The 25,366-nt window shown below is 41.1% G+C and overlaps 1 protein-coding gene across 2 annotated transcripts in view; it reads left to right on the top strand.

Annotated features, from left to right (window-relative positions):
• The first annotated feature begins 1,004 nt into the window (after positions 1–1,004).
• The window catches only part of ANO6 (anoctamin 6), a 213,042-nt gene continuing 188,680 nt past the window's right edge, over positions 1,005–25,366 (top strand). For both annotated transcript variants that reach the window (XM_065886887.1, XM_065886886.1), the window contains exon 1: positions 1,005–1,077. In XM_065886887.1, the coding sequence (XP_065742959.1) occupies positions 1,005–1,077 (73 nt within the window). The remainder of the gene's footprint in view (positions 1,078–25,366) is intronic.

Genomic DNA, 25,366 nt, shown 5'->3' with positions numbered 1-25,366 from the left:
TTCAGTACTTTGTTTCCTCTGGTTCTGACGTTTTTTCACAGTGCTTTATAATAATTTACACCTAACCCATAGTGGAGGTCTTCACTTCTTTTGCCTTTGTGATACCGAGGATGAAGTTTCCAAGGTCCCCATACGCTGCACGCTCAGCTATTATCTTCCGACCACTCCCTGTGCGCGCTCCTGCGGGCGGGGGTAGGTGGCGCTTCTCCAGCCTCCTAACCTCACTTGAGGCGGAAATCCTCCTGCCTTTTGTGAACGTGTTTCTTTAGGTCTCGCTCTCTTGGTCTTTTTTCAGTTGTTTCTCATCTACGAGTTTGACCTCCTCTGTAATTGACCCCTCCCCATTCCCCTACAGAATACACGTTCCTCCACTTGGAGTCAGAGTAATTGATACCTTAACAACATCCTCCATTGGCCCCCACTTCGTCTTTAAACACCATGCAAACGCGCTCTCCTTCAGGGTCCTGCCTGGGAGCTCCAGCAGCGTTTCCCCCCTCTCTCGTAACAGATGTCAAAGAGAGCGAGGCTCCGGACGTGTCCATGTATGACCTTGGAACAGAAAGCTGCCTCGTTTGGAGGCAACGTTCGGGGGAACCCTGCCCACTGCTACCCTCGCGTGCTCTCGCCTCCCCCTTCGGCGAGTTCAGTCGCGTGCACAACGCGGGCGCCGGCTACTCCCTCTCTTCTCCCGACTTCCTTCTGAGAGCCTCATAAACCGGGGGAAGTTCAATCATTCCTCAGCGAGCCTCGGCGCTCACTGGGCATGCTCAGTGGCCGGGCCCGGCTCCGGTGGCCAGAGGCTGCCTTGGGCTCTAGGGCTCGGGTCGGCGGCCGCTTGGGCTCGGCTTCTCCGAGCGCGGGCTGAGCACAGCGGCCCCTGAGCCGGGAGCGAGACGCGCCCCGCCGTCCCCGCCCGGGCGCCGGCCTCGCCCGAGCGCCGTCGTTCCGGACCCCGAAAGCCCCCAACTTCGCGCCAAGTTCCGAGCCGCCTCCGGGGGGGAGCCATGCAAATGATGACCAGGGACGTTCTGCTAGAAATGGAACTGGAGGAGGACGACGACGACGATGGGGATATCGGTGAGCCGTGGGTTCCGGGGGTGAGCTGACGCGGGGCTCCGCGTCCGCTCCCGAAAGCCCGAGCCAAAGCGGGAGAACTCGGGGACTGCGCGTGGGCGCCGCGCCCTCGGGAATGGAATTTGGCGGGGACCATGAGCCGCTCAGAGGAGCTCGGGTGCGGGGAGCCGTGGGGGTGGGGGGAAGCCCGCGCCGCCCGCCCCGGGCCGCAGTGCGGCTGCCTCGCGCCGCTGACCGGCGGGCGGGCGAGCGGGCGGCCCCCGGGAAAGCCGGGGAGGCGCGGGGTACGCGTCGGCCCCTAGGTCAGTTTCCGGACGGGCGAGGGACGCGGCCCCTGAGTAGTCACGGTAGATACGGGGACGCCCCCGAGCGCGGAAGTCTTGACTCAGAAAAACAACTTTTGGGTCATTTTCTCCGGCTCGAACAGGCGTGGGCGGCGAGCCCGTGGGCGGGGTTCGGGGGAGCGCGCCCGGGTTGGAGAGCAGGGGTGTGACCCGCCTGAATCCTCCTTAAGGTGAAAGCAAATGGCGTGGCTCTGGGACGGAAGGTTGGGCCTGGGTGGGGCGGCCCGGGAACTGATTTGTGGCCGCTGGGCGCGGGCCGGGCTCCTTTTTCTATCCGCAGCGCCCGCGGGGGAACGGATGGGAGGAGGAAGCCCTTAGGCTGGGTGGACCGCCAAGCATTTCCTACCCGTCCAGAGGGCCCCGGTGCCCCATTTCTGGTTAAAAGTGCTTAGAAAGAGTGGACAGAACGGAGGGAGAGCTGTTTAAGAGTTAAACAAACAAACGGAGTGGGAGGAGGTAAGGAAGGCGAAAGCAATTGGAGCAGTGGGGAGAAAATCTGGTCCCTAAAGAGAACACTGTCAGGGAATGATGGCATATTGGGTCCGTCCGGAAGACGGGCAGTTAAATTACTAGGCAGACTCCGACTCAGTTTCCTGGACGCCAAATCAGTTTTAAAAACGTAACAGTTCCTGCTCATGTGCTAATACTTTTCTCTAATATATGCTTCTCTAATACCTTCTTCTCTAATAACTTTAGAAGTAATTTTAGGAGATAGATGTGGGTTTTCGTTCACGTTTTAGGTTCTGCTCATTTATTTTTCTGGTTTTTCCAGCTCTATTGAGATACAATTGACATATAACAATGTGTAAGTTTAAGGTGTACAACGTCTTGACTTGACACATTTATAAGTTGCAAAATGATTACCACCATGGAGTTAGCCAACACCTCTGCAACGTCACTTAATTACCATTTGTTTTTTGTGGCGAGAACCTTTAAGATCTTCTCTCAAAGTATAAGATACAGTATTATGAACTCTAATCACTCTGCTGTAAATAGATCCCTGGAACTTATTCATCTTCTAACTGGAAGTGTACCCTTTGACCAGTATCTCCTCACCTCCCCCCGCCCCCCCCACATTCTACTGTTTCTGTGAGTTCACCTTTTTAATATTTCACATATAAGTGATATCATACAGTATTTGTCTTTCTCTGCCTTATTTCACTTAACATAATGCCCTCAAGTTCCATTTGCTTGTTGTTGCAAATGACAGGATTTCCTTCTTTCTCATGGCTGCATAATATTCCATTATGTATATATATATAATATATATATATATATGACACATCATCTCTGTCCATTCATCTGTAGACAGACAATTAATGTCTTTCCATATCTTGGCTATTGTAGGCACTGCTCATTTAAATCCAAAAACAAATTTAATAGAAGGGATTATACTCGATGGTTTATCATTACCTTTCATTCACTTGAGAACAGTTTATTAGGTGTCCATTCTTACGGAGGGAGCAAATAGTAGTACTCTTTTTTATAGGAGAGAAAACTGACGCTCACAGGTTCATCTGCCTAGCTTCTCACACAGCTTATTAAGATTCAAACCCAGGTTTTCTGACTTGCAAGACCTGTGCATACTGATGCCCTTTTCAGCGGGTCACTCCAGCTGTCAGATAATATATAATGCTACTGTTTAGCAGGCTGCGGTAGTAAATCATGATTGCATACAATATAAATCATAGGAACAAACTTTAAAAAGTTACAATAAAATTAGCACAGTCTGTTTCATAGGAAAACGCTCATCTGTTATGGTGAGGTGTCACTGTTTACACTGACAGTTGTAAATAAATAAGGGTGAAAACCCGAATGGAAATTGAAGTAAGCAAGAGACCTTGAGCTTTGTTCCAACCTGCCATCAGTAGATCTCAATTTAGAAAGAAAACTAACTTGGGCTAGTTTGTATTGACCTGATAGTTGTATCAAGTCAAACAGTATAGATATATTTAAGAAAAAGTTAAATATCTCTACTCTTCTTGCATCCCACCCTCCATAGTCTACTGAAATTAATACTTTTGTAGTTGTAGGATTAGGTGTTGGGAGGCAAAAAATGAGTAAGATGCATGCTTTGGCTGTGGAGAGGTGGGTTCCGTGGAACCAGCCATTGCAGTAAGTGCTATTATTGAGGTACATACACAGCCATGGAGGAGGATGGGAGACCGCTGCAAAGAAGAGATTGTTGGGCCAGGTGCTGAAGAAGCAGGCAGGCATAAAAGGCAGGAGGAGAGCCTGGAGTTTCAAGTATTGCCTATGGTGGAAGGGAGCAGTCATGAGGCTGGGAAGGCAGGGGGGTGTGGCACCATGAAGAATCCTCCAAATGTTTTAAGGGTTTTGGATTTTACCCTGTAGGTGATTTGGAGCTCCAGAAAGGTTATACGGAAAGGAGTGATAGAATCAAATTTGCTTTTGGAAAGATCTCCCTGGCAGTGCATTGGGAAATGGGTTGGAGAGGGGAGATGCTTGAGGTAAGCCTTTCTGGTAGTCAGGTTCAGAAATGGCCTGCAGTGGCCATGAGAATAGAGAGGAGTGGGTCTGAGAGCTCATGAAAGAGGCAGCATCTCCAAGGTCTTGGAGATCGAATGTGTCCAGCAAGCAGAGAGGAGCCTGGGATGACTCTTGGACTTGAGGGCAGTGGCGGGTGGAGGAAAACAGATGTGCAGGAGGGGAGAATTTTGTATTGTTCCAACAAGCCTTACATTCCTCTCTGCTTTAGCTCAGACCATTCCCCTTCCCAGTAATACTAGACTCTCCTCTTTCTCAGCAACTCTCCCTCCTTCTAAACCCGTCACAATCCCAGGAAGCTATTGTTCCCTCTAGCCCAAAGCACCCACCGATGAATGCTCATACCCCTTATTTTTCTGTTCCATGCAATTAGCATTCACCTTGTATTTTTGCTATTCATTATCTTTGCATTAATTAATCCCCCCAACTAGAATGTAAATTTCTTGGGGACTGAGACTAGGTCATGCAAAATATCCCAAATGTTGTAGACATTCCATTACTATAATTTAAGAAAATTCTCACTTCCTCACCCTCTAAAATGAAAGCTTCTCAAAGGCAGCTGTTTTGTGTACTTTCTGTTCTAAGCTGTGTCCCTAGTGCTTGGAATGGTGCTTGATATTCAGTGGAAGCCAAGCAAATCATTGTTGAAAGAAAGAATAAATGAATTACTTTGAATAATTAAACAAATTATTTAATTAAGTAAATTTAATTAATTAAATAAATAAATGAATAATAAACATAATGCTTAGTGGTTTTTATGGCCCTCGTGGAGTTCTCTTCTTTGGCACCTGGAGATGCCCACAGTCATCTGCTATAAAAACGTTGATTGTACATACTCTTCCAGGAACTCTTCTAGGTTCTGTGTCCCTGACCTCTGGAACCTCACTATCTAGGAAGGAAGCAGATATATGAATAGATATTTGCAGTCATCTGTGATTAATGCTGTACTGTAATCAAGATGTATACCGGGGTCAGTGGTGGTACCAAGGATAAAACATGTAACCTTGCTTAGGGGAATCCAGGATGGCTCTACAGAGGCAGTGCCTATGTCAGCCCTGGAGGAATAACCAGATAGGTGAGGGAAGGAGCTAGAACAGTAGTGTCCTGAGCATTCCTAAATGTTCCCTGATTTCTCAACAAATCACCCTTGATGATGCCCTTGCCTTATTTGCTATGACAGGTGGCTTATACGTAAATGGTGTGTGTGTGTGTGTGTGTGCGTGTGTATGTATATATATGTATGTATTCTTTACCAGTGTATGACAGCTAAAAAGCAAAACAAAGCAAACTATTCTTTTTTTTTTTCTTTTCAAAGCAAACTATTCTTAAAGTCATTGTCTTGGAACATAGTCAGTCTTACTACCCTGTTGCATAAACCTTTTGTTATTTTCAGTTTCAAATCCACAGTCACAATTTATCTTCCTATTCTGACTCTCAAGTCATATAATTGCTTTCCAAAAGGTTCACCAGTCTCATCTTACAAGTCTCATTATTCTTTGGATCTGACACAAACAGAGCTCTAAAAGAGGAAAAGAGTTCTACACACGCCCCCCACCCCTTTTTTTTCTCAAGGGGTTGTAACAGTCACGTATGTTGATTGCTGTATAAGTTTTTTTTCCTCTTAGAAACCAAGAAATTTAGACTAAAAGCTCCTGTGAAGATTTCCCTCAGAGATATTATTTAAATTCTGACATTCTTGGGGGAAGTTTATACTATACTGTTAAGAATTCCACAGTCAGGCTTTAAGTTAAAGGATGGTCTTGAACTCTCAAAGCGTTATTTGTAGCAAGTTAGATTAAAATCATTGTATTTTATAGAAGTTTCCACTCTAGCTAATACTTAAGGTTTTCTTATGTTATCATACATATCAGTTAGTGTTTTGTATTCCAGTCAATTCAGTAAATCTTAACAAAACGTAGTCTTAGGAGGAGAAGTGCTATCTTATTTCCCTTTGTATGCTACAGCCTACGTATAGTAATGCTTTTCACATAGTCCCAAACATTTGTTAAGGGATTGTTTTTTAGATTGTAACAGGAAGCTTTGTTTGCTGTAAGATTTAAGCTGCTTGATCTCCTTTTGATACAAATCATTCAGGGCTGGGTCCGTGCAAAAATCACGATTTTTAGAACAGAAAAACATCATTTCCAATCACCTTCAACCAAGGAAACGTACTTCTTGACTGATTGGTAACTCATATGTAAATGTAGAGATTGTGAGAATTTAATACAGTCAAGCGATTGTCTTATGCCATTATTGCTTTTCTTTTAGTTTTGTCTTGCTTTTTTAAAGGCAACTAAAATTATTTAGCAGCCATCCCAAGGAGCGGCCAGTTTAAATACTAGGTGAAAATGTCAACAATAGAATATTTTGGACATGTACCAAAGAGCAATCCAAATACTATTCAGCCCCAAATCAGATAGAACGTTTGCACAGAAGACAAGTTGAAGGGTTAATAGGCAACTTTCTCTGCCCTGGCTACATGTCTGAATACTAATTGAAAGAACTTGCTGCAGTAAGTTATTCAGCAGCCAAAAATACAAATGAAAGAAAATATACTCTTTTGTGAAGTCCAGATGTTGCTTTTATATTTAATGCTTTCAATCTGAGACATTGAAACTCTACTATTTCCTACATTATTTAAAAATACAAATACTTGAAATTGGGGGAAGAAAGGATATTAGTCATTAAAATTCTCTTTTCTATAATTTTTATTTTAACTTTGGCAGAACTTTAGCCAAAGGTCGAAGTCATGTAAATAGATGTTCTTTCACAAAGTACAGTTATGCAAATTACAGGCTTGTTTATAAAGCTTGTTTTATATAAACTAAGATTGTGTTTACATAATTGATTTTTTTTATGATTCTTCAGACATTCTATCTAGACGTTTGAAAAATAGTCTTTGGCTTTGCACAGACAGGGTGATGGTTAGATTTTTCTTGTGGCATCCCATAGACACAGACTTAAGCATTAAAAAAATTTTTTTTTTCTGATTTCTAAAACGTTTTTAAGAAAAATTATTCCCCACTAAATTAAAAAAAAAATACACCCTCCCCACGTATAAAACTCAGACCCTTAACATTATTTTCAGTGTTTTATTATAATTTATATTATGATTTTAAACAATTGCATTCATTTGTTGTATCATTTTATTTCCTTCTACTGTTACTTATTAAACAATTCCTGAATGCTCAATCTGTGTAAAACATAAGATACTTTTTTCTAAACAAACAAGAAAAACCAACAAATAAAACCCACCTTTGTTTCTAAGTAATACAAATAGTGAAGAAACAGTGTAAACTCACTGATCTTAGATGCTACTTAGGGAAAGTAGATTTTAAAGACTGAGTTTCTTGGTTTCTTTGGGGAAAGTTAATCCCTAAAGAGGACATTTGAAAAACAAAACAAAAAGGAAGAAAGAGCCTGTGAAGGCTGTGCTGATGGAGAACTGTGAGGAGGGAAGGAGACAGGCCTGCAGTCAGAAGACCTCAATTAGCAGTTGGCTTTGGCACCTAGAATCTATCACCTGGGGCAAGTTTCTTGGCTTCTCAGACTGTATTTTCAGCCATGTGGGGTTGCTAGGAGGATGCAAGAAGGCATGTACAATGGGGGGTGTGGGGCCTTTTCACTCACACTACCTGAGTGGCAGTTACAATATCACCATCATAATGAACTTTTTTTATTTAAAAGCAGTCGTGGGAACTGCTACTCTTTTTTTTTTTTTTAAACATCTTTATTGGAGTATAATTGCTTTACAATAGTGTGTTAGCTTCTGCTGTATAACAAAGTGAATCAGCTATACATATGGAACTGTTACTCTTAACCTTGGAGAGCTCTAAGTCCTTGCCTGGTTTTGTATTGCTCTGTGTCATATTATGCATGCAGGAACTGTCCACTAAGTGTCAGGTTAAGGGTGATCATGACCGTGGCTGTGCTGCAGACACATGTACTTAAAGATAAAGGAGTTGAAGAATAGCATGTGCTTTCTGCAAAGAGATAATTACTGAGTGTGCTTTCCTATACTCTCACTGATCTTCTGACAGAATGACAGAGTTATTTAGATTCCAGGAAACCTATTTCAGGGGGAATCTCTTTCAGGGAATCTTAGCGAAAGGTTCCAACAGCTGACACTTGGCTCCCAATAAATGGCTCATAAATGTAGGGATTGTGTTTCCATTGGTAGCACATGTGGCTTATCCCATCCTCCTAATTGCTGTCAGGCAGTTCTTACCAAGTATGTATGCCCCCATGTGTCACCATGTAACTGAATGCATAAGAAGTGAGGAAGAAGACTTTTTTTAAGTAAGAAGTGAATAGCTTTTATTACAAATTGAGCCTTTAGAATATCACAGGAGAACTGGGGAGAGAACGATTGATGATGAGATTCTCCATTGTCACTACTGAATTGTGGAAACATGGAGGGTCATTCATAGTGTTTACCATTCAGTGGAGAGAGGGAAGTCACAAGGCAGTGAAGGGAGATTGTTGGCCTGGTGTTAAAAACCTTTGACATGACTTTGACATCCTTCCCACCACCGCTTTCCCAATTTCTGATCATTGTATATATGCAGGCACTGTCAGTCTTGGCCACTCATCCTCTTAATGTCTTCTAGAATTGGAGATTATCCTGCCTCTCTCAGAGGGGACCTTCTCAGCCCCTTGTTGCCTCGGCATACTCAAACCCTGCTCTCAGAGGGCTGGGGGATGGATGCCTTGGGAATCGACATCCACTTGGATCTGGAGGGAAGAAGGAGAGGCAAGGCCCCAGGGATCCCCACCCTCCCCCAACAAAGCCCTGGATAAGTGTAGGTATTAGGGATCAGGTGAAAATGATCTTTTCTTGAGGTTTGGATTTGCAGATGAAAATCTGAATTTCATTAGAGGCATTTATACTGGAGGCAAAAGAAAAGGATGACTCTCCCCTGTGTTGGAAGATCATTTCCACCGTCTGTTACAGACAGCCTCACCTTGGCCAAGGATGTGGACCTGCGTCCTGTTGGACTACGAATATCTGTGGTGAGGGAGAAAGGGGCCACTCTGCTAGCCTGTGGTCCTTTTTACTTATCCATGTCAGCTCCTTCTCCTCAGTTGAGTCTGTTATCTTGCCTCTGTCTCAGTACTTTTGTCAGACGCTTAGCCTGGGTCTGCAGAGGTGGAGGGCACCACTACTTAAACTTACGTTTTAGACAGGTATAAGTTCAAATTCTAGTCCAGACATTCACTAATTGTGTGACCTTGAGTGATGAACATAACTTTCTGCTCCTCTGTAAAATGGAGCTAATATTAGAACCTACTTCAAAGGTGATTGTGTTAAAAAGGACGATTTTAAAAAGCTTACTTTGCAGGATTGTGGTGCCTGATACACTAAAAGCCCTCCATAATTATGAGCTAATGTTAGGATTATAGATAGCTGCTTTTACCTATATTTTAACTCTTTTGCTTTTTATTAGCAATTTTACCATTCTTCCACTTATATAGCTGTCATTTTTTGTCGTTTTCATTGAACTGTGAGCATCTTGAGGCTGTCATCTCAGCGAGCAGCTTAATGCCTGGCACAGCACAGGCGATCAATACAATTTTGTTGAATGAATGAGTAGATGAATGAAAGATATTGACTATTGAAGAGCTATGTGCTATGATTGGAAAGGTAGGCCTTTGGATACAGATCAACCCTTGGACAGGTTCATAAAACTTTGGAGCCTTGGTTTCCATATTAGAAAAGTGTAGTAGAGATAATAATACAGAAAGGGTAATGATACTTTACGGAATTGTTATAAAGTTTAAAATTAACATATAAAAGGATGAGGAACGGTTCCAGGCACATAATAGGCCAATAAATAATAGTGACAGTCCTGATAAAGCAACTAAAAATGGAGAAATGTAAGTGACTGGCATAACCTAAGTTGGATTTTCCAGTAGATGGATTTCACAATAGAATTGTATCATCCCTTTGAATATATATAATTTTAGTAAGAAAGGTAAGAGAATGTAGGATAAAGATTCATAATGAAATTTAAATGATACTTTGATAGCCTTTACACTAAAGAAAATGTGTGAGAAATAGGAGCATTTCTTAATCTAGCAAATTTAAGATTTTGAAAGTATCTTTTATCAAAGTCTAAAGGGTAAAGTTGATATTGATCATGTGAACTTTTAATGAAATAAACTTTTAATAAAATATGTAGTTTTAAATAAATATGTTATTTTGCTTATCATGTGAACGGTCAGTTCTTTTAAATGGGAAAATTCTAAAATATTTAATTTGCCTACAAGACTAAAATGTCTGTTCATTGAGTTTTATTGAAAAGTTTGAAGTAAAACCTGTTAAAAGAGACGGATGTGATACGGATCAAAATGATAAAACAGAAGACATGAACACAGAGAAATTGCTACCCTTATGGTTTGAATTGTTTTGAATTTAGTGATATAAAAAAAAATAATCCATACCTAATTTGCAAAATAGGTATATGAAATAATGTTTCTCATTTTGTAAGCTTGAAGTTTGGGAATGATTCAGCCTACATCAGTTTGTTAGAAATTAAACACTGCCAGGCCCCCTCTAGCAGCATCAGACCTAAGAAAAGTTAGACATTCCATTCCATTTGGGTGGGTGAGAGCAAAAGAAAAGGAAGAAGGCTCTTTTTAATCCCCAAATACAGTAGAGTTTAAGGTTATTTGCTTTATAAGTAAGTGAAGTGAAGTGACTTTTCAGTAAAAGCCAGAGTTACATCCTTCAGTTAACTGCACTTAGAACTGCAGTTCCTGTTGTCCCCTGGGTTTCAGCCTATCCTCCATCCACAAGATGCCAGATTGTCTCATATTTCCTGCCTCCATTTAAATTTAGGTAGTATTTAGTACTCACTGGGTACATGCTTCTATAACAGGCATATTGCAGCTTACAAATCACAGAGGAGACGTAAACATGTCTAACAGGCTTTGCCATCCACTCTAAGGGTGAGCAACACAGCAAATGGCTTTTGAGCAATGGGGTAATCATGGTTTTCCTGAGGGTTACAGTTGCCTAAACTGTGGCTAGTGGCTTGTTTTATACTCCCAAATACTTATTTTGAAGAGTTCAGTCACCATGCTGACTGACTTACTTGGCACACACACAGAAATCCCTTTGCAAGCTGATCATGGAATTGCTAGCAGTGGCCTTCCTAAATCAGGTCTATTGCTTTTTTAAAAAGTCATGTACATAGAGATTTCATTTAGCTCAGACCACTGGCTTGATCTCATCTCACAATCTTTATTAATTGAGTAAATATTTTCTGAAGACCTCCTATAGGTCACGTGCTATTTAAAGTCTGAGGATACAGAACCAGGGAGAGAAGATCGCATCTTCGGTGGAGCTTATATTCTAATAAGTGATCAACTAAAACCCAGAAATGCATGTGGAAATCCATTTGTTTACCTAATGTCAGTTTAGCACCTTCTCTGTGCCAGGCATTGTGCTGGGCACTAGGAATTTAATACACAAGGCAGAAGAAACGGCCTCTGCCCTCGACGAGTAGCCATGCTGGCAGGGAAGACAAACATGCCCACCGATCACCAGCAAATTATATGTAAAGATTATGAAAAAAGAGACAGAACCAGGATAACACAGCCGAGGACAGAAGTGGGGTGTATCCAAAGCCGGTTCAGGGGGCTGGGCCCTCCCTGGGGGATGGCTGACAAGTACAGCTGTTTTTCTCATAATTCTAAAAATAGCATGGACTTAGACTATAATCTTTAAAAAGCAGGTCTACAAGAAGGCTCAAGATGTACATTAGATTAACCTGTAAAACGCCGCACGTGTTTTCAGGCTCACAACTTCAGCTGTACTGGGGGAATCCTCCACGCAGGAACTTTCTTTGTATTGATTTCAGTAGCTGTTAACGCACCTTGCAAAGGTGAGCAAGTAGCATTACTGCTGTACTTTCGGTTCTGTGCCTCTTCTTTCCTTGGTAGATGGGCTAAAATGTCAGCACTGCATTGGAAAGCAGCAAAACTTCGTGGGTCACTCCCAGTTCCTTTCTGTCTGTCTTTGTAGCTCAGTGTAGCATAATCTTCTAACTGAAGTTGAAGGAGAAGGTGAGGTTGGGTGCAAGCAATTCTGTGCGTTCTCCCTGAGCTGTCAGAGGAGGATGGGTAGATGGGGGTAGGTACCTCTTGTTCCTGTGCTCCATCTTTTCCTCTCCTGACTTGAACGGGGCGGGGAGCTAACAAGAAAGAATGCCTTTTCTAGATTCTCAGCCAGGAACTGGTTCTCTGGTCTTCCTGCACAGGTCGCTGTGGGGTGTGACTCATTCCTGTTTGGAAGTGACTGACTTTGGCTGAGAGTCATAACCAAGCCCCTGAAGCATGAATCAGAATTTGTGTGATGGTGGAAAAGCCCCACAGAGACCCAGAGGTGCTCCCTCAAGAATTTCTCCCCTTGAGAAATCCTAATACTAGAGAAACACTCTCTAAACAATAAGGTCCTACTGTATAGCACAGAGAACTGTATTCAATATCCTATGATAAACTGTGGAAAGGAATATAAAAAAAGACTGTATATATATGTGTAACTGAATCACTTTGCTGTACAGCAGAAATTAATACAACAGGGTAAATCAACTATACTTCAATAAAAAAATATTGAAAAGAAAATAAATAAAAAAAGAGAAACACTCTCCAGAATTCCTTCACTGTGAGTAGCCAGTACCCTGGTATTAGAGTAATATGGAAGATGCAAGTTAAAACTTCTTTTGTTTTCAGTTGATAGGGCAGAAAGAAGCAGATGCAAATTGTTTCCATTTACTCTTAAAAAATCCTGTTATTTTTCTGTGTTAGGATCTTTTCATACATGACTGAAATCTAGCAGGCCATATGACTGTATTGTTAAACTTATTGTTATATCCATTACAACTAATTCCTTTCAAATGGAGCCTGTTTTCCTTATAAATGCCATTGAGATCAAGTATAAGAGATCCTGTCATTAACCCTTTGCCATGCTTTTATCTGAACCCTCCATTCTAGTAATGTTTATTTAGTCCAGTGGTATTTTTTTAACATGTAAAAGGCATATTTTACATACTATAAAATGCACAGTTCAGTTTAGTAAAATTTGACAATTCTGTAACCACCCACCCAAAATAAGACAGAGGACATTTTCATAGTTGTTTCATTTCAGGCTGTCACCACCCCGCAATCCAGGCAAACACTTAATGACATTTACTACCATAAATTGGTTTCACCTGTTCTTAAACTTCATATAAATGGAATCATAGAGAATATAGTCTTTTGTGTAGCTGCTTCTTTCACTTGGCATAATATTTTTGGAGATTCATCCATGTTGTGGGTATCAATAGCAGTCTAGTATATTTTTAACTATAAGAATATCTGGAAAAATATTTTGAATTACGTCTTAACGTATTACATCTCGGATAAGGAGCAAACTAACAATACTTAACCTTTTAATTCTATTTTTACTCTAAAGTCAAGTACTTTTTGGTCTTAGTTATTTTCGTGCTTTGTAATCTTTTTAGAAGCTCATACAATGCCTTGCCTGTAATAGGAAATTGGCAGATGTTCTCTTTAAGTTGGAAGGGAATGTATGAGGAAAATTAACTCGTATCTCATTTTATAGAAATTCAGGTTTTAACTGCCCTGCTGTGGTGTGAAACCAAACAGCACATTCATTCTGGGCACTGGTCTGATGATTTTACTGAGTGTACTCATCCAGAGTGGACCGTTTGTGGGCTCTTTCCTCCAGTGTAAGGAGTTCAAGTGTAATAATAATTCATTTTTCCAAAAGGTCAGTTCTTACTGATTTTTTTTTAACTGGTAAAAATATTCTAAACAGATATTATTAGCCTCATTCGGTAATTGAAGAGCTCTGAGAACAAAAACAGTAACAGTGACCTATCCAAAATGAAGGAGCGATTCAGTGTTGGTGCAAGATACTCGATTCCAAAATATTTGTTCTAGCACATGTGTTGCAAGCTCCCAGAGAAGTTATTGACACTGACGTTGGTTTCCTTTAAGAGTGACTCATGATTTCTTGAGCCTGGTTTCCACTATTAGTCATCCCCACTGCTTGGGTTAAAGCAGGCTGTTAGACTCTGCCTGGATTCCAGCCTTCACAGTCCCCCCACCTGGCCCCCACCCCCTTGATTCCCACCTCCTGGCTCAGCCACTCAGCAGTCTCTGGAACCAGTTCTGACTCCAGGCAAGCAGGATTTTATAATTCAGCCTTTAGTATCAGTGCAGCATCAACCTTGTGTTTGTGGTTCAGTTCAGGTAAGTTGGCTTGTCCTTTTTTCCCCAGTTGCCTAAACTCTTTTCTCAGAAACATGCCTAGAACATCAGTATCCCTAGTTCTTCAGGTCCTGTCTTAGTCCCATCAGTGTCTCCTGATAGCTCTCATGCCTGGGAAGTGAAGTCCTTCCTCCCGCTATGTGGTGCCCCCTGTCCCTCGCCAGGAGCAGACTGTAATCATGGCCTGCCTGTGTCCCCAGATTTAATAACGTGAGCTGTACCTCTGTTTCTTTCTTTAGCTGTGCTTACCAGTGGTACCTTAAATCTTGGGCCCTAAATTGCCATCAAGCTGTATTTCTTTTCAGTCCATTTCATTAGTCATGCCGTGCTGGCTGCTATAAGTGGGGCTGTGAGTAAGAGTGGGATACAGTTTCCTGCAGTAAGAGATAGGAGACTTAACTTCAGCCCGGCACCTAAGAAAGATCAAGTGTTTACTGGAATGTGGGCAAACCACCTCCTGGGCAAGGAGGAAATCTGCGCCTGGCAGTAAACAGTTCTATTCAGAAGCAGTTCCACAGTGCTGGGAAGGGCCCTAGCTGAGCATCGGGGTAACTGACCCAAGCTGGTACTCAGCTGCGAGTGCTGATGGCCGTGGCTGGAGACCTTCCTTCCCCGTTCTTCAATATGGAAAAAAGATATTTTCCCAATCTTGTGCACGTACAGCTTTAAGAAAAGTACCCTGGTCAAAATTTCCAGTATTTGAAAATATGCTGAGAATCCAAAAAGTAGAGAACCACTCTGAGCTTTTTCCTTCCCTTCCTGATGCCAGTGGCGTTTCTGAACGAGCATGCTGGTCTGCTTCCACATATGCCTTGGTTACCACATCCTCTGGCAGGTGACCTGCCTCTTGGTTCCTGCACTGGGCTAAGTCCAGGCATTTGCTTCCAGGCCTCCTTCCTCCCAGGCCGCCTCTACAGCCTCATCCTGGATCTCCCCTGGGTCAGGCTGACTGTCTTTGGAAATGGCAGAGACTGTATATGATGGGGAGAGGGGTCTCACCTGCCTTAGGAGAGGGAAATTAGCTAAGGTGAACGCACAGGCAAGACGCTCCTAACCCAGCTGTGACAGAACCTAGAAGATACCAGGTTCACGTTTTAATTATTTCAAAAAAGCGATAAATGCCGTGAATAGGCCAACTACATGAGGTTGATTGTCAGACTTCTAATAGAGCTAGTGTGTGTCCCTGCCATTTGTTTTATTAAGCTTTATGAGTTTTCACATGTGAAGTTGAAAGATTGAGAAAGGTTCCCTTCAGAATTTAAAATTTTATACAATAAGTAAGGTTACAGTATTTCACAAACCTTTGAAAAAAGCTGATTGTGACTACTGACTTTTAATCTGCAACTAGAAGAGAAATGTATATATTAATCAATATTTTGCAAACATGTAGAAAATCCGTCGTCTGTGGCTTCTGTATACTGTGTTAATTTGTTACTTTATTTGTCCACAAGTAGTAAGAGATTATTTGGATAATAAAATAATTATGGTGGCACATTGCTTTGTAGCTTTCTGAAGTCTAAATGAATTTATTGTACATAGGAGTCACCTTGACCATGCATTCTGAACTTATAAAAGCACCACTTTCTTAGTATTAACCCAGTCGTGACCATCTGGAATAAAGCATTTTATTTTTCTACGCATCTCTCCTCAAATATAAAGCAGTGATTGAATTTACCTGCTTTTTGGTCTTATTAGAGGTGTTTATAGATACGTACATATTTTAGTGTAATTCATTACTGCAGATTAAATGGGAGAGATTCAGACATAGTACAGATTGTCTCTCATTTAATCTGGAAAGGTGCAGTGTAGAGAAATACTTAAATAACTTAAATCGAAGCTCATTTTCTTGTAGGAGTGGTATATAAAAAAGATTAGACTAAGGGTCTTTTGTCCTGCGTTTTATAGAAATAATCACAAATACTGTAATCCAATGTATAAAGCTTTTCCTGTAGCTTAAAAATTGATTGGACAGGGAAATACAGTAACCATATAAAATCATACTTGATTTTTAATGACAGAATAGTAAAAGTTTCTGTTCATGTTCTTCATGATTCCTGCCGTATTTTTATTGCAGCCATTAGAAGATGAGTGAGTGAAAAAAGCTTGCAAGTGGGAGGGGTGGGTTTCGAAAGGGCTCTTTGAAGCCGCGGTCCCGAACCTTTTTGGCACCAGGGACCGGTTTCGTGGAAGACAGTTTTTCCACGGATGGTGGGGGCGATGGTTCAGCCAGTAATGAGAGCGATGGGGAGCGGTGCGGAGCGGCAGATGAAGCTTCCCTCGCGCGCCTCTCACCTCCTGCGGTGCGGACTGGTTCCTAACAGGCTGCAGGCCGGTAGCGGTCAGCAGCCCAGGGATTGCGGACCCCTGCTTTAAAGAGCAGTTCTGTGAGGCATCTTTTTTTTTTGTTTACGGTACGCGGGCCTCTCACTGTTGTGGCCTCTCCCGTTGCGGAGCACAGGCTCTGGACGCGCAGGCTCAGTGGCCATGGCTCACGGGCCCAGCAGCTCTGCGACATGTGGGATCCTCCCGCACCGGGGCACGAACCTGTGTCCCCTGCATCGGCAGGTGGACTCTCAACCACTGCGCCACCAGGGAAGCCCTGTGAGGCATCTTTGAGGAGGCTTGTGGGAGTCTGAGGCACGGAGGATGGCCTTTTTTTTTTTTTTTGGCCACGAGGCTCGTCTTGCAGGCTCTTAGTTCCCCCACCAGGGATCGAACCATGTCCCCTGCAGTGGAAGCACAGAGTCCTAACCGCTGGACTGCAAGCTACCACCTGGGTTCTTAACTTAGGTCTGTAGATCGCCATGGGTGGGCTTGGAGGTGGGAGACTTCTTAGATCCCCTAAACTGTTTGGGAAAAGGTTTTATTTGCATATTTACAGGTCTCTGGAATCTGTAACTGTCATCAGATTCTTAAGGGGCTTCTTGATCCAAAAGGACTGAATTGCCAGTTCAGTGAGACTGGGACAATTATGGTACAGAACTCATGAGTTAAAGTTTGTCAACTGTACATAGCTGTAAAATCGCTAGCGCTGCTGCCTTTTGAAACTGGAAGTCTCTTTCCCTGTGCTGTCACCATCCACTCCTGCACTGATATTCGTAAGCCCACCTGCCTTAAAATGTATGCATGACAATGGCTTCCCTTACGTGGCTGTATTGGGGGAAGACCAGAGAAGGAATAGAGAATGTTCTTCTTCTTATTATTTTTTTAATATTTCTTGACTTTTGACTTTGTTTTAATTAGGAATCTTTGGTCACAAGGGACAGAAAGTCAAATCAAGTGGCCTGAATAATCAAAAGAATTTATCAGTGCAATAAGTGAAAGGCTCAGGGGTAGTTTTCGTTTCTGGAGGCAGCCTTGCCCACGGGTCTCATGGAAGGGACTCCCAGCAGTGCCAGCTCTCCCCTTGTAGCTGAGGGCAGTGATGGTGTCCCACCTGCTACCCTACTTTCACCATGTCATCCACAGAAAGGAAGAGTTCAGGTAACTTCTCTACCCTAGAAATCCCAGCAAATAGCGCTGATGGGATTGTATGCCCACCCCTGTAACCACCATTGTGGATGTGAATTACAGGGTATGTTGATGAGCCCTCGATGAGAGTGGAGTTACTTAAGCCACATAAATGCAAATGAGGAGTATGTACATTTCTTTTGAACTTTTGTATTGTTACTTTCTAAAACCAAAACTGGGGTGAAATAATCTGTCGGTTCAGTATACTGAAATGTAATTTTTAATAGTTTTATGTTCACTTTTCTTTTAAATTTTATTTATTTATTTTATTTTTGGCTGCATTGGGTCTTCGTTGCTGCGCGCAGACTTTCTCTAGTTGCGGTGAGCGGGGGCTACTCTTCATTGCGGTGCGCGGGCTTCTCAGTGTGGTGGCTTCTCTTGTTGTAGAGCCCAGGCTGTATGCATGCAGACTTCAGTAGTTGTGGCACACGGGCTCACTAGGTGTGGCTCGCAGGCTCTAGGGCGCAGGCTCAGTAGTTGTGGCGCACCAGCTTAGTTGTTCCACGGCATGTGGGATCTTCCTGGACCAGGCCTCGAACCCGTGTCCCCTGCATTGGCAGACGGATTCTTAACCACTGCACCACCAGGGAAGTTCCTGCTTTTCTTAATATAAAAATTGGAGTCATATTTCTGTTGCTCTGTCTTAAAAACAAACAAAAAATTAATATTGAGTTTTTTGGGGGGGGCCCTCATTAGAGCCCTCCTCTCTCTCCTTGGGATGGTGGTGTTAGCAGCTCTTTATTGAAAAGATATTTCCATGGCTTAATCTGCTTTTTCACTGTGTTACTACAGATGTTTTTCGAATCTCTCTCCAGTGTAAAGCAGTAGAAAAGGCTCGTTGGGAAGGGTTTTCTGATGTTAGGATGACTGAATTAGATCTTTACTCTAATACACATTGGTTGTGCAAACTTAAGTAAGTTGTTGAATCCCTGAGCCGTTTTCTCTCTTTGTAAAGATAAAATGAGAAAATGTACTGAAAGGACTTTGTACAGTGCCTGGGACTAGTAGCTGTTTATATTAGCCAAATTATGCCAATCTCATGATTTCAAGTAAAATTATGATAATGTGTACAAGAACTTAATTATAGGCATTCATGAATGGGCCCGTGGCTAATTAGTATGTCTATAGAAATAATATGTTCATTGTAATTTTGCATAGATTCTCTTGGGTAGGATTCCAGAAGTTAGGTTGACATTTTAGTCAAAAAAACCCAAGAAGATTATTAAATTGACAGAGGTAGCATATGGTACATTAATGTTACTAATAAGCATTATTTGTGTTACTGAATTAAGTCTGAAAATATCAAGAGGGAAATTAGCTTAAAGCACTGAATTTCCAAGTCTGTCCGAGTGTAAGTACACAGTACATCTATAATTGCTTTTATTCCTCGGGTGACTTTATTCAGTTTATACTGGGGCTCACTTTTCATAATATTATAAAAGGGATGAATAAAAATGAATATATTCATTTACCTTCTATGATAAATAGTTTCAGTCAGAATTGTTGAATCAGCGACATTCTTTGCAGCCAATGAGTACAAGACTGAAACCTGTTGAAAGTTTACTTTGTGGCTTTTGGGTTTCTTGCACTTTCCAGTGTAATCCTCTTTGAGTTCTTCAGGATTTTTTAACCTGGGTCAGTATAGTGCCTGAAATATTTCTACACTTGGGAATTCAAATAAAAACAAACATTGCTAACCCTGAGGCAAGAGTAATGGGGCTGAGGTTGTTGGGCTTTGAAAAAGGAAGCTGCCCAGTAACCTATAATAATGTAGAGAGGCCAGCTGTGGAATAGAGGGAATCCTAGCAGATTTAGGGAATTCATTCTTGTAATTAACCTAATGGTATAGGTTGTTAAACATTTACATGGTCCAAATATAGACTTTTCCCTAACACTGTTTAAAAATAGACAAAGCAGGGACTGGTCTGATTGTTTTGATATAGCCTTGCTGCCTATAAGGGTAGACCAGATGACTTCACATGGGTTAGTTCCATCCCATTTTCTAATGAAATGTATCAACCCAAGATTTGTTACATGTCTGCTCTTTGCCTATCAGTGTTAAAAACTAAGAAGGTACATAAAAAGAGAAACATATGTTAAGTGCCATGTATAATTTTGTTTTTTATTGTGCTTTCTTTTTTTTTTAAACATCTTTATTGGAGTATAATTGCTTTACAGTGGTGTGTTAGTTTCTGCTGTATAATAAAGTGAATCAGCTGTACCTAAACATATATCCCCATATCTCCTCCCTCTTATGTCTCCCTCCCACCCTCCCTATCCCACCCCTCTAGGTGGACACAAAGCACTGAGCTGATCTCCCTGTGCTATGCGGCTGCTTCCCACTAGCTATCTATTTTACATTTGGTAGTGTATATATGTCCAAAGTGCCATGTATAATTGTAAATACTCTGTATGTAGCACATTTAATGGTTATAATAATGCTATTGTTACCAACTCGGGTCTGGCTGCTCGCTGCTTGAAAATCAATATGAGAGAGAGAGAAAGAGAGACAAATGTTGGTAGAAAGGAAAGTCACTTTTAATCAGAATGCTGGCAATCCAGGGAGACAGTGGACTCAGTGTCACCCCAAAACTACCTCTGAAGCTTGGCCATGAAAGCTTTTAAAGGGAAAAAGGGAAGTAATCTCAGTTAATCATTGAGAAGGGGGGCAGAGTCATCGCCATTCCCCACTGTGTGCAGGCTTGTGTGCAAATTTGTTGACTCCTTGTGATTTTTCTTTAGATGCTACCTTGTTCATACAGTTTGTTCTCGAGATTACTGAAGGGGAAGCTAGGGAAGAGATCTGGTCATCTGTTAATTACTTATTCTTCATTTCTACTTCTTTGATCTATGGAAAGAACCAACAAGTTAGGTAAAGTATTGTGTTATCAAAAGATTTGAAAAAAAAAAAAAAAGATTTGAAAGGTGTGCTAAGGCCAGAGATGAATAGAGCATGGGGGTGCCTGGTTTAAGGTTAGTGACAAGACAGAGGGGCCTCCTGCAGAGAGCTCTTTCCTGCAAAGAGCTCTATCCAGCCAGAAGTTGCTTACAAATCCCCACTTGTCAGAACATCATTCCATTTCTGTGGGATAATGGATGAAGGTGTGTCTTCTGTAACTTCTTCCTGCTGACATAGGGTGCCATATTCTTTTTTTTTTTTTTTTAAACATCTTTATTGGGGTATAATTGCTTTACAATGGTGTGTTAGTTTCTGCTTTATAACAAAGTGAATCAGCTATACGTATACATATGTTCCCATATGTCTTCCCTCTTGCGTCTCCCTCCCTCCCACTCTCCCCATCCCACACTTCCAGGCTGTCACAAAGCACCGAGCTAATATCCCTGTGCCTTGCGGCTGCTTCCCCCCAGCTATCTACCTTACTACGTTTGTTAGTGTGTATATGTCCATGACTCTCTCTCGCCCTGTCAAAACTCACCCTTCCCCCTCCCCATATCCTCAAGTCCGTTCTCCAGTAGGTCTGCGTCTTTATTCCTATCTTACCCCTAGGTTCTTCATGACATTTTTTTCCCTTAAATTCCATATATATGTGTTAGCATACGGTATTTGTCTTTTTCTTTCTGACTTACTTCACTCTGTATGACAGACTCTAGGTCTATCCATCTCATTACAAATAGCTCAATTTCATTTCTTTTTAAGGCTGAGTAATATTCCATTGTGTATATGTGCCACATCTTCTTTATCCATTCATCCGATGATGGGCGCTTAGGTTGTTTCCATGTCCTGGCTATTGTAAATAGAGCTGCAATGAACATTTTGGTACATGACTCTTTTTGAATTTTGGTTTTCTCAGGGTATATGCCAAGTAGTGGGATTGCTGGGTCATATGGTAATTCTATTTGTAGTTTTTTAAGGAACCTCCATACTGTTCTCCACAGTGGCTGAACCAATTCACATTCCCACCAGCAGTGCAAGAGTGTCCCCTTTTCTCCACACCCTCTCCAGCATTTATTGTTTCTAGATTTTTTGATGATGGCCATTCTGACTGGTGTGAGATGATATCTCATTGTAGTTTTGATTTGCATTTCTCTAATGATTAATGATGTAGAGCATTCTTTCATGTGTTTGTTGGCATTCTGTATATCTTCTTTGGAGAAATGTCTGTTTAGGTCTTCTGCCCATTTTTGGATGGGGTTGTTTGTTTTTTTGTTATTGAGCTGCATGAGCTGCTTGTAAATTTTGGAGATTAATCCTTTGTCAGTTGCTTCATTTGCAAATGTTTTCTCCCATTCTGAGGGTTGTCTTTTGGTCTTGGTTTCCTTTGCTGTGCAAAAGCTTTGAAGTTTCATTAGGTCCCATTTGTTTATTTTTGTTTTTATTTCCATTACTCTAGGAGGTGGGTCAGAAAGGATCTTGCTGTGATTTATGTCATAGATTGTTCTTCCTATGTTTTCTTCTAAGAGTTTGATAGTTTCTGGCCTTACATTTAGGTCTTTAATCCATTTTGAGCTTATTTTTGTGTATGGTGTTAGGGAGTGATCTAATCTCATACTTTTACATGTACCTGTCCAGTTTTCCCAGCACCATTTATTGAAGAGGCTGTCCTTTCTCCACTGTACATTCCTGCCTCCTTTATCAAAGATAAGGTGTCCATATGTGCGTGGGTTTATCTCTGGGCTTTCTGTCCTGTTCCACTGATCTATCTTTCTGTTTTTGTGCCAGTACCATACTGTCTTGATTACTGTTGCTTTGTAATATAGTCTAAAGTCAGGGAGCCTTATTCCTCCAGCTCCTTTTTTCGTTCTCAAGATTGCTTTGGCTATTCGGGGTCTTTTGTGTTTCCATACAAATTATGAAATTTTTTGTTCTAGTTCTGTGAAAAATGCCAGTGGTAGTTTGATAGGGATTGCATTGAATCTGTAGATTGCTTTGGGTAGTAGAGTCATTTTCACAATGTTGATTCTTCCCATCCAAGAACATGGTATATCTCTCCATCTATTTGTATCATCTTTAATTTCTTTCATCAGTGTCTTATAATTTTCTGCATACAGGTCTTTCGTATCCTTAGGTAGGTTTATTCCTAGATATTTTATTCTTTTTGTTGCAATGGTAAATGGGAGTGTTTTCTTGATTTCACTTTCAGATTTTTCATCATTAGTATATAGGAATGCCAGAGATTTCTGTGCATTAATTTTGTATCCTGCTACTTTACCAAATTCATTGATTAGCTCTAGTAGTTTTCTGGTAGCATCTTTAGGATTCTCTATGTATAGTATCATGTCATCTGCAAACAGTGACAGCTTTACTTCTTCTTTTCCGATTTGGATTCCTTTTATTTCCTTTTCTTCTCTGATTGCTGTGGCTAAAACTTCCAAAACTATGTTGAATAAGAGTGGTGAGAGTGGGCAACCTTGTCTTGTTCCTGATCTTAGTGGAAATGCTTTCAGTTTTTCACCATTGAGGATGATGTTTGCTGTGGGCTTGTCATATATGGCTTTTATTATGTTGAGGAAAGTTCCCTCTGTGCCTACTTTCTGGAGGGTTTTTATCATAAATGGGTGTTGAATTTTGTCGAAAGCTTTCTCTGCATCTATTGAGATGATCATATGGTTTTTCTCCTTCAATTTGTTAATATGGTTTATCACATTGATAGATTTGCGTATATTGAAGAATCCTTGCATTCCTGGAATAAACCCCACTTGATCATGGTGTATGATCCTTTTAATGTGCTTTTGGATTCTGTTTGCTAGTATTTTGTTGAGGATTTTTGCATCTATGTTCATCAGTGATATTGGCCTGTAGTTTTCTTTCTTTGTGACATCCTTGTCGGGTTTTGGTATCAAGGTGATGGTGGCTTCGTAGAAGGAATTTGGGAGTGTTCCTCCCTCTGCTATATTTTGGAAGAGTTTGAGAAGGATAGGTGTTAGCTCTTCTCTAAACGTTTGATAGAATTCACCTGTGAAGCCATCTGGTCCTGGGCTTTTGTTTGTTGGAAGGTTTTTAATCACAGTTTCAATTTCAGTGCTTGTGATTGGTCTGTTCATATTTTCTATTTCTTCCTGATTCAGTCTTGGCAGGTTGTGCATTTCTAAGAATTTGTCTATTTCTTCCAGATTGTCCATTTTATTGGCATAGAGTTGCTTGTAGTAATCTCTCATGATTTTTTTTATTTCTGCAGTGTCAGTTGTTACTTCTCCTTTTTCATTTCTAATTCTATTGATTTGAGTCTTCTCCCTTTTTTTCTTGATGAGTCTGGCTAGTGGTTTATCTATTTTGTTTATCTTCTCAAAGAACCAGCTTTTAGTTTTATTGATCTTTGCTATCGTTTCCTTCATTTCTTTTTCATTTATTTCTGATCTGATTTTTATGATTTCTTTCCTTCTGCTAGCTTTGGGGTTTTTTTGTTCTTCTTTCTCTAATTGCTTGAGGTGCAAGGTTAGGTTGTTTATTCGAGATGTTTCCTGTTTCTTAAGGTGGGCTTGTATTGCTATAAACTTCCCCCTTAGAACTGCTTTTGCTGCATCCCATAGGTTTTGGGTCATTGTGTCTCCATTGTCATTTGTTTCTAGGTATTTTTTTATTTCCTCTTTGATTTCTTCAGTGATCACTTCATTATTAAGTAGTGTATTGTTTAGCCTCCATGTGTTTGTATTTTTTACAGATCTTTTCCTGTAATTGATATCTAGTCTCATGGCGTTGTGGTCGGAAAAGATACTTGATACAATTTCAGTTTTCTTAAATTTACCAAGGCTTGATTTGTGACCCAAGATATGATCTATCCTGGAGAATGTTCCATGAGCACTTGAGAAAAATGTGTATTCTGTTGTTTTTGGTTGGAGTGTCCTATAAATATCAATTAAGTCCATCTTGTTTAATGTATCATTTAAAGCTTGTGTTTCCTTATTTATTTTCATTTTGGATGATCTGTCCATGGGTGAAAGTGGGGTGTTAAAGTCCCCTACTATGAATGTGTTACTGTTGATCTCCCCTTTTATGGTTGTTAGTATTTGCCTTATGTATTGAGGTGCTCCTATGTTGGGTGCATAAATATTTACAATTGTTATATCTTCTTCTTGGATCGATCCCTTGATCATTATGTAGTGTCCTTCTTTGTCCCTTTTAATAGTCCTTATTTTAAAGTCTATTTTGTCTGATATGAGAATTGCTACTCCAGCTTTCTTTTGGTTTCCATTTGCATGGAATATCTTTTTCCATCCCCTTACTTTCAGTCTGTATGTGTCTCTAGTTCTGAAGTGGGTCTCTTGTAGACAGCATATATAAGGGTCTTGTTTTTGTATCCATTCAGCCAATCTGTGTCTTTTGGTGGGAGCATTTAGTCCATTTACATTTAAGGTAATTATCGATATGTATGTTCCTATTTCCATTTTATATATTGTTTTGGGTTCGCTACTATAGGTCATTTCCTTCTCTTGTGTTTCGTGTCTAGAGAAGTTCCTTTAGCATTTGTTGTAAAGCTGGTTTGGTGGTGCTGAACTCTCTCAGCTTTTGCTTGTCTGTAAAGGTTTTAATTTCTCCATCAAATGTGAATGAGATCCTTGCTGGGTAGAGTAGTCTTGGTTGCAGGCTATTCTCCTTCATCACTTTCAGTATGTCCTGCCACTCCCTTCTGGCTTGTAGGGTTTCTGCTGAGAGATCAGCTGTTAACCTTATGGGGATTCCCTTGTGTGTTATT

Source organism: Phocoena phocoena, chromosome 11, assembly GCF_963924675.1.
Source record: "Phocoena phocoena chromosome 11, mPhoPho1.1, whole genome shotgun sequence".
NCBI classification, from domain to species: Eukaryota; Metazoa; Chordata; class Mammalia; order Artiodactyla; family Phocoenidae; genus Phocoena; species Phocoena phocoena.
Note: the sequence above shows the minus strand (reverse complement) of the source record. Positions and strands in the feature narration are given on the sequence as shown.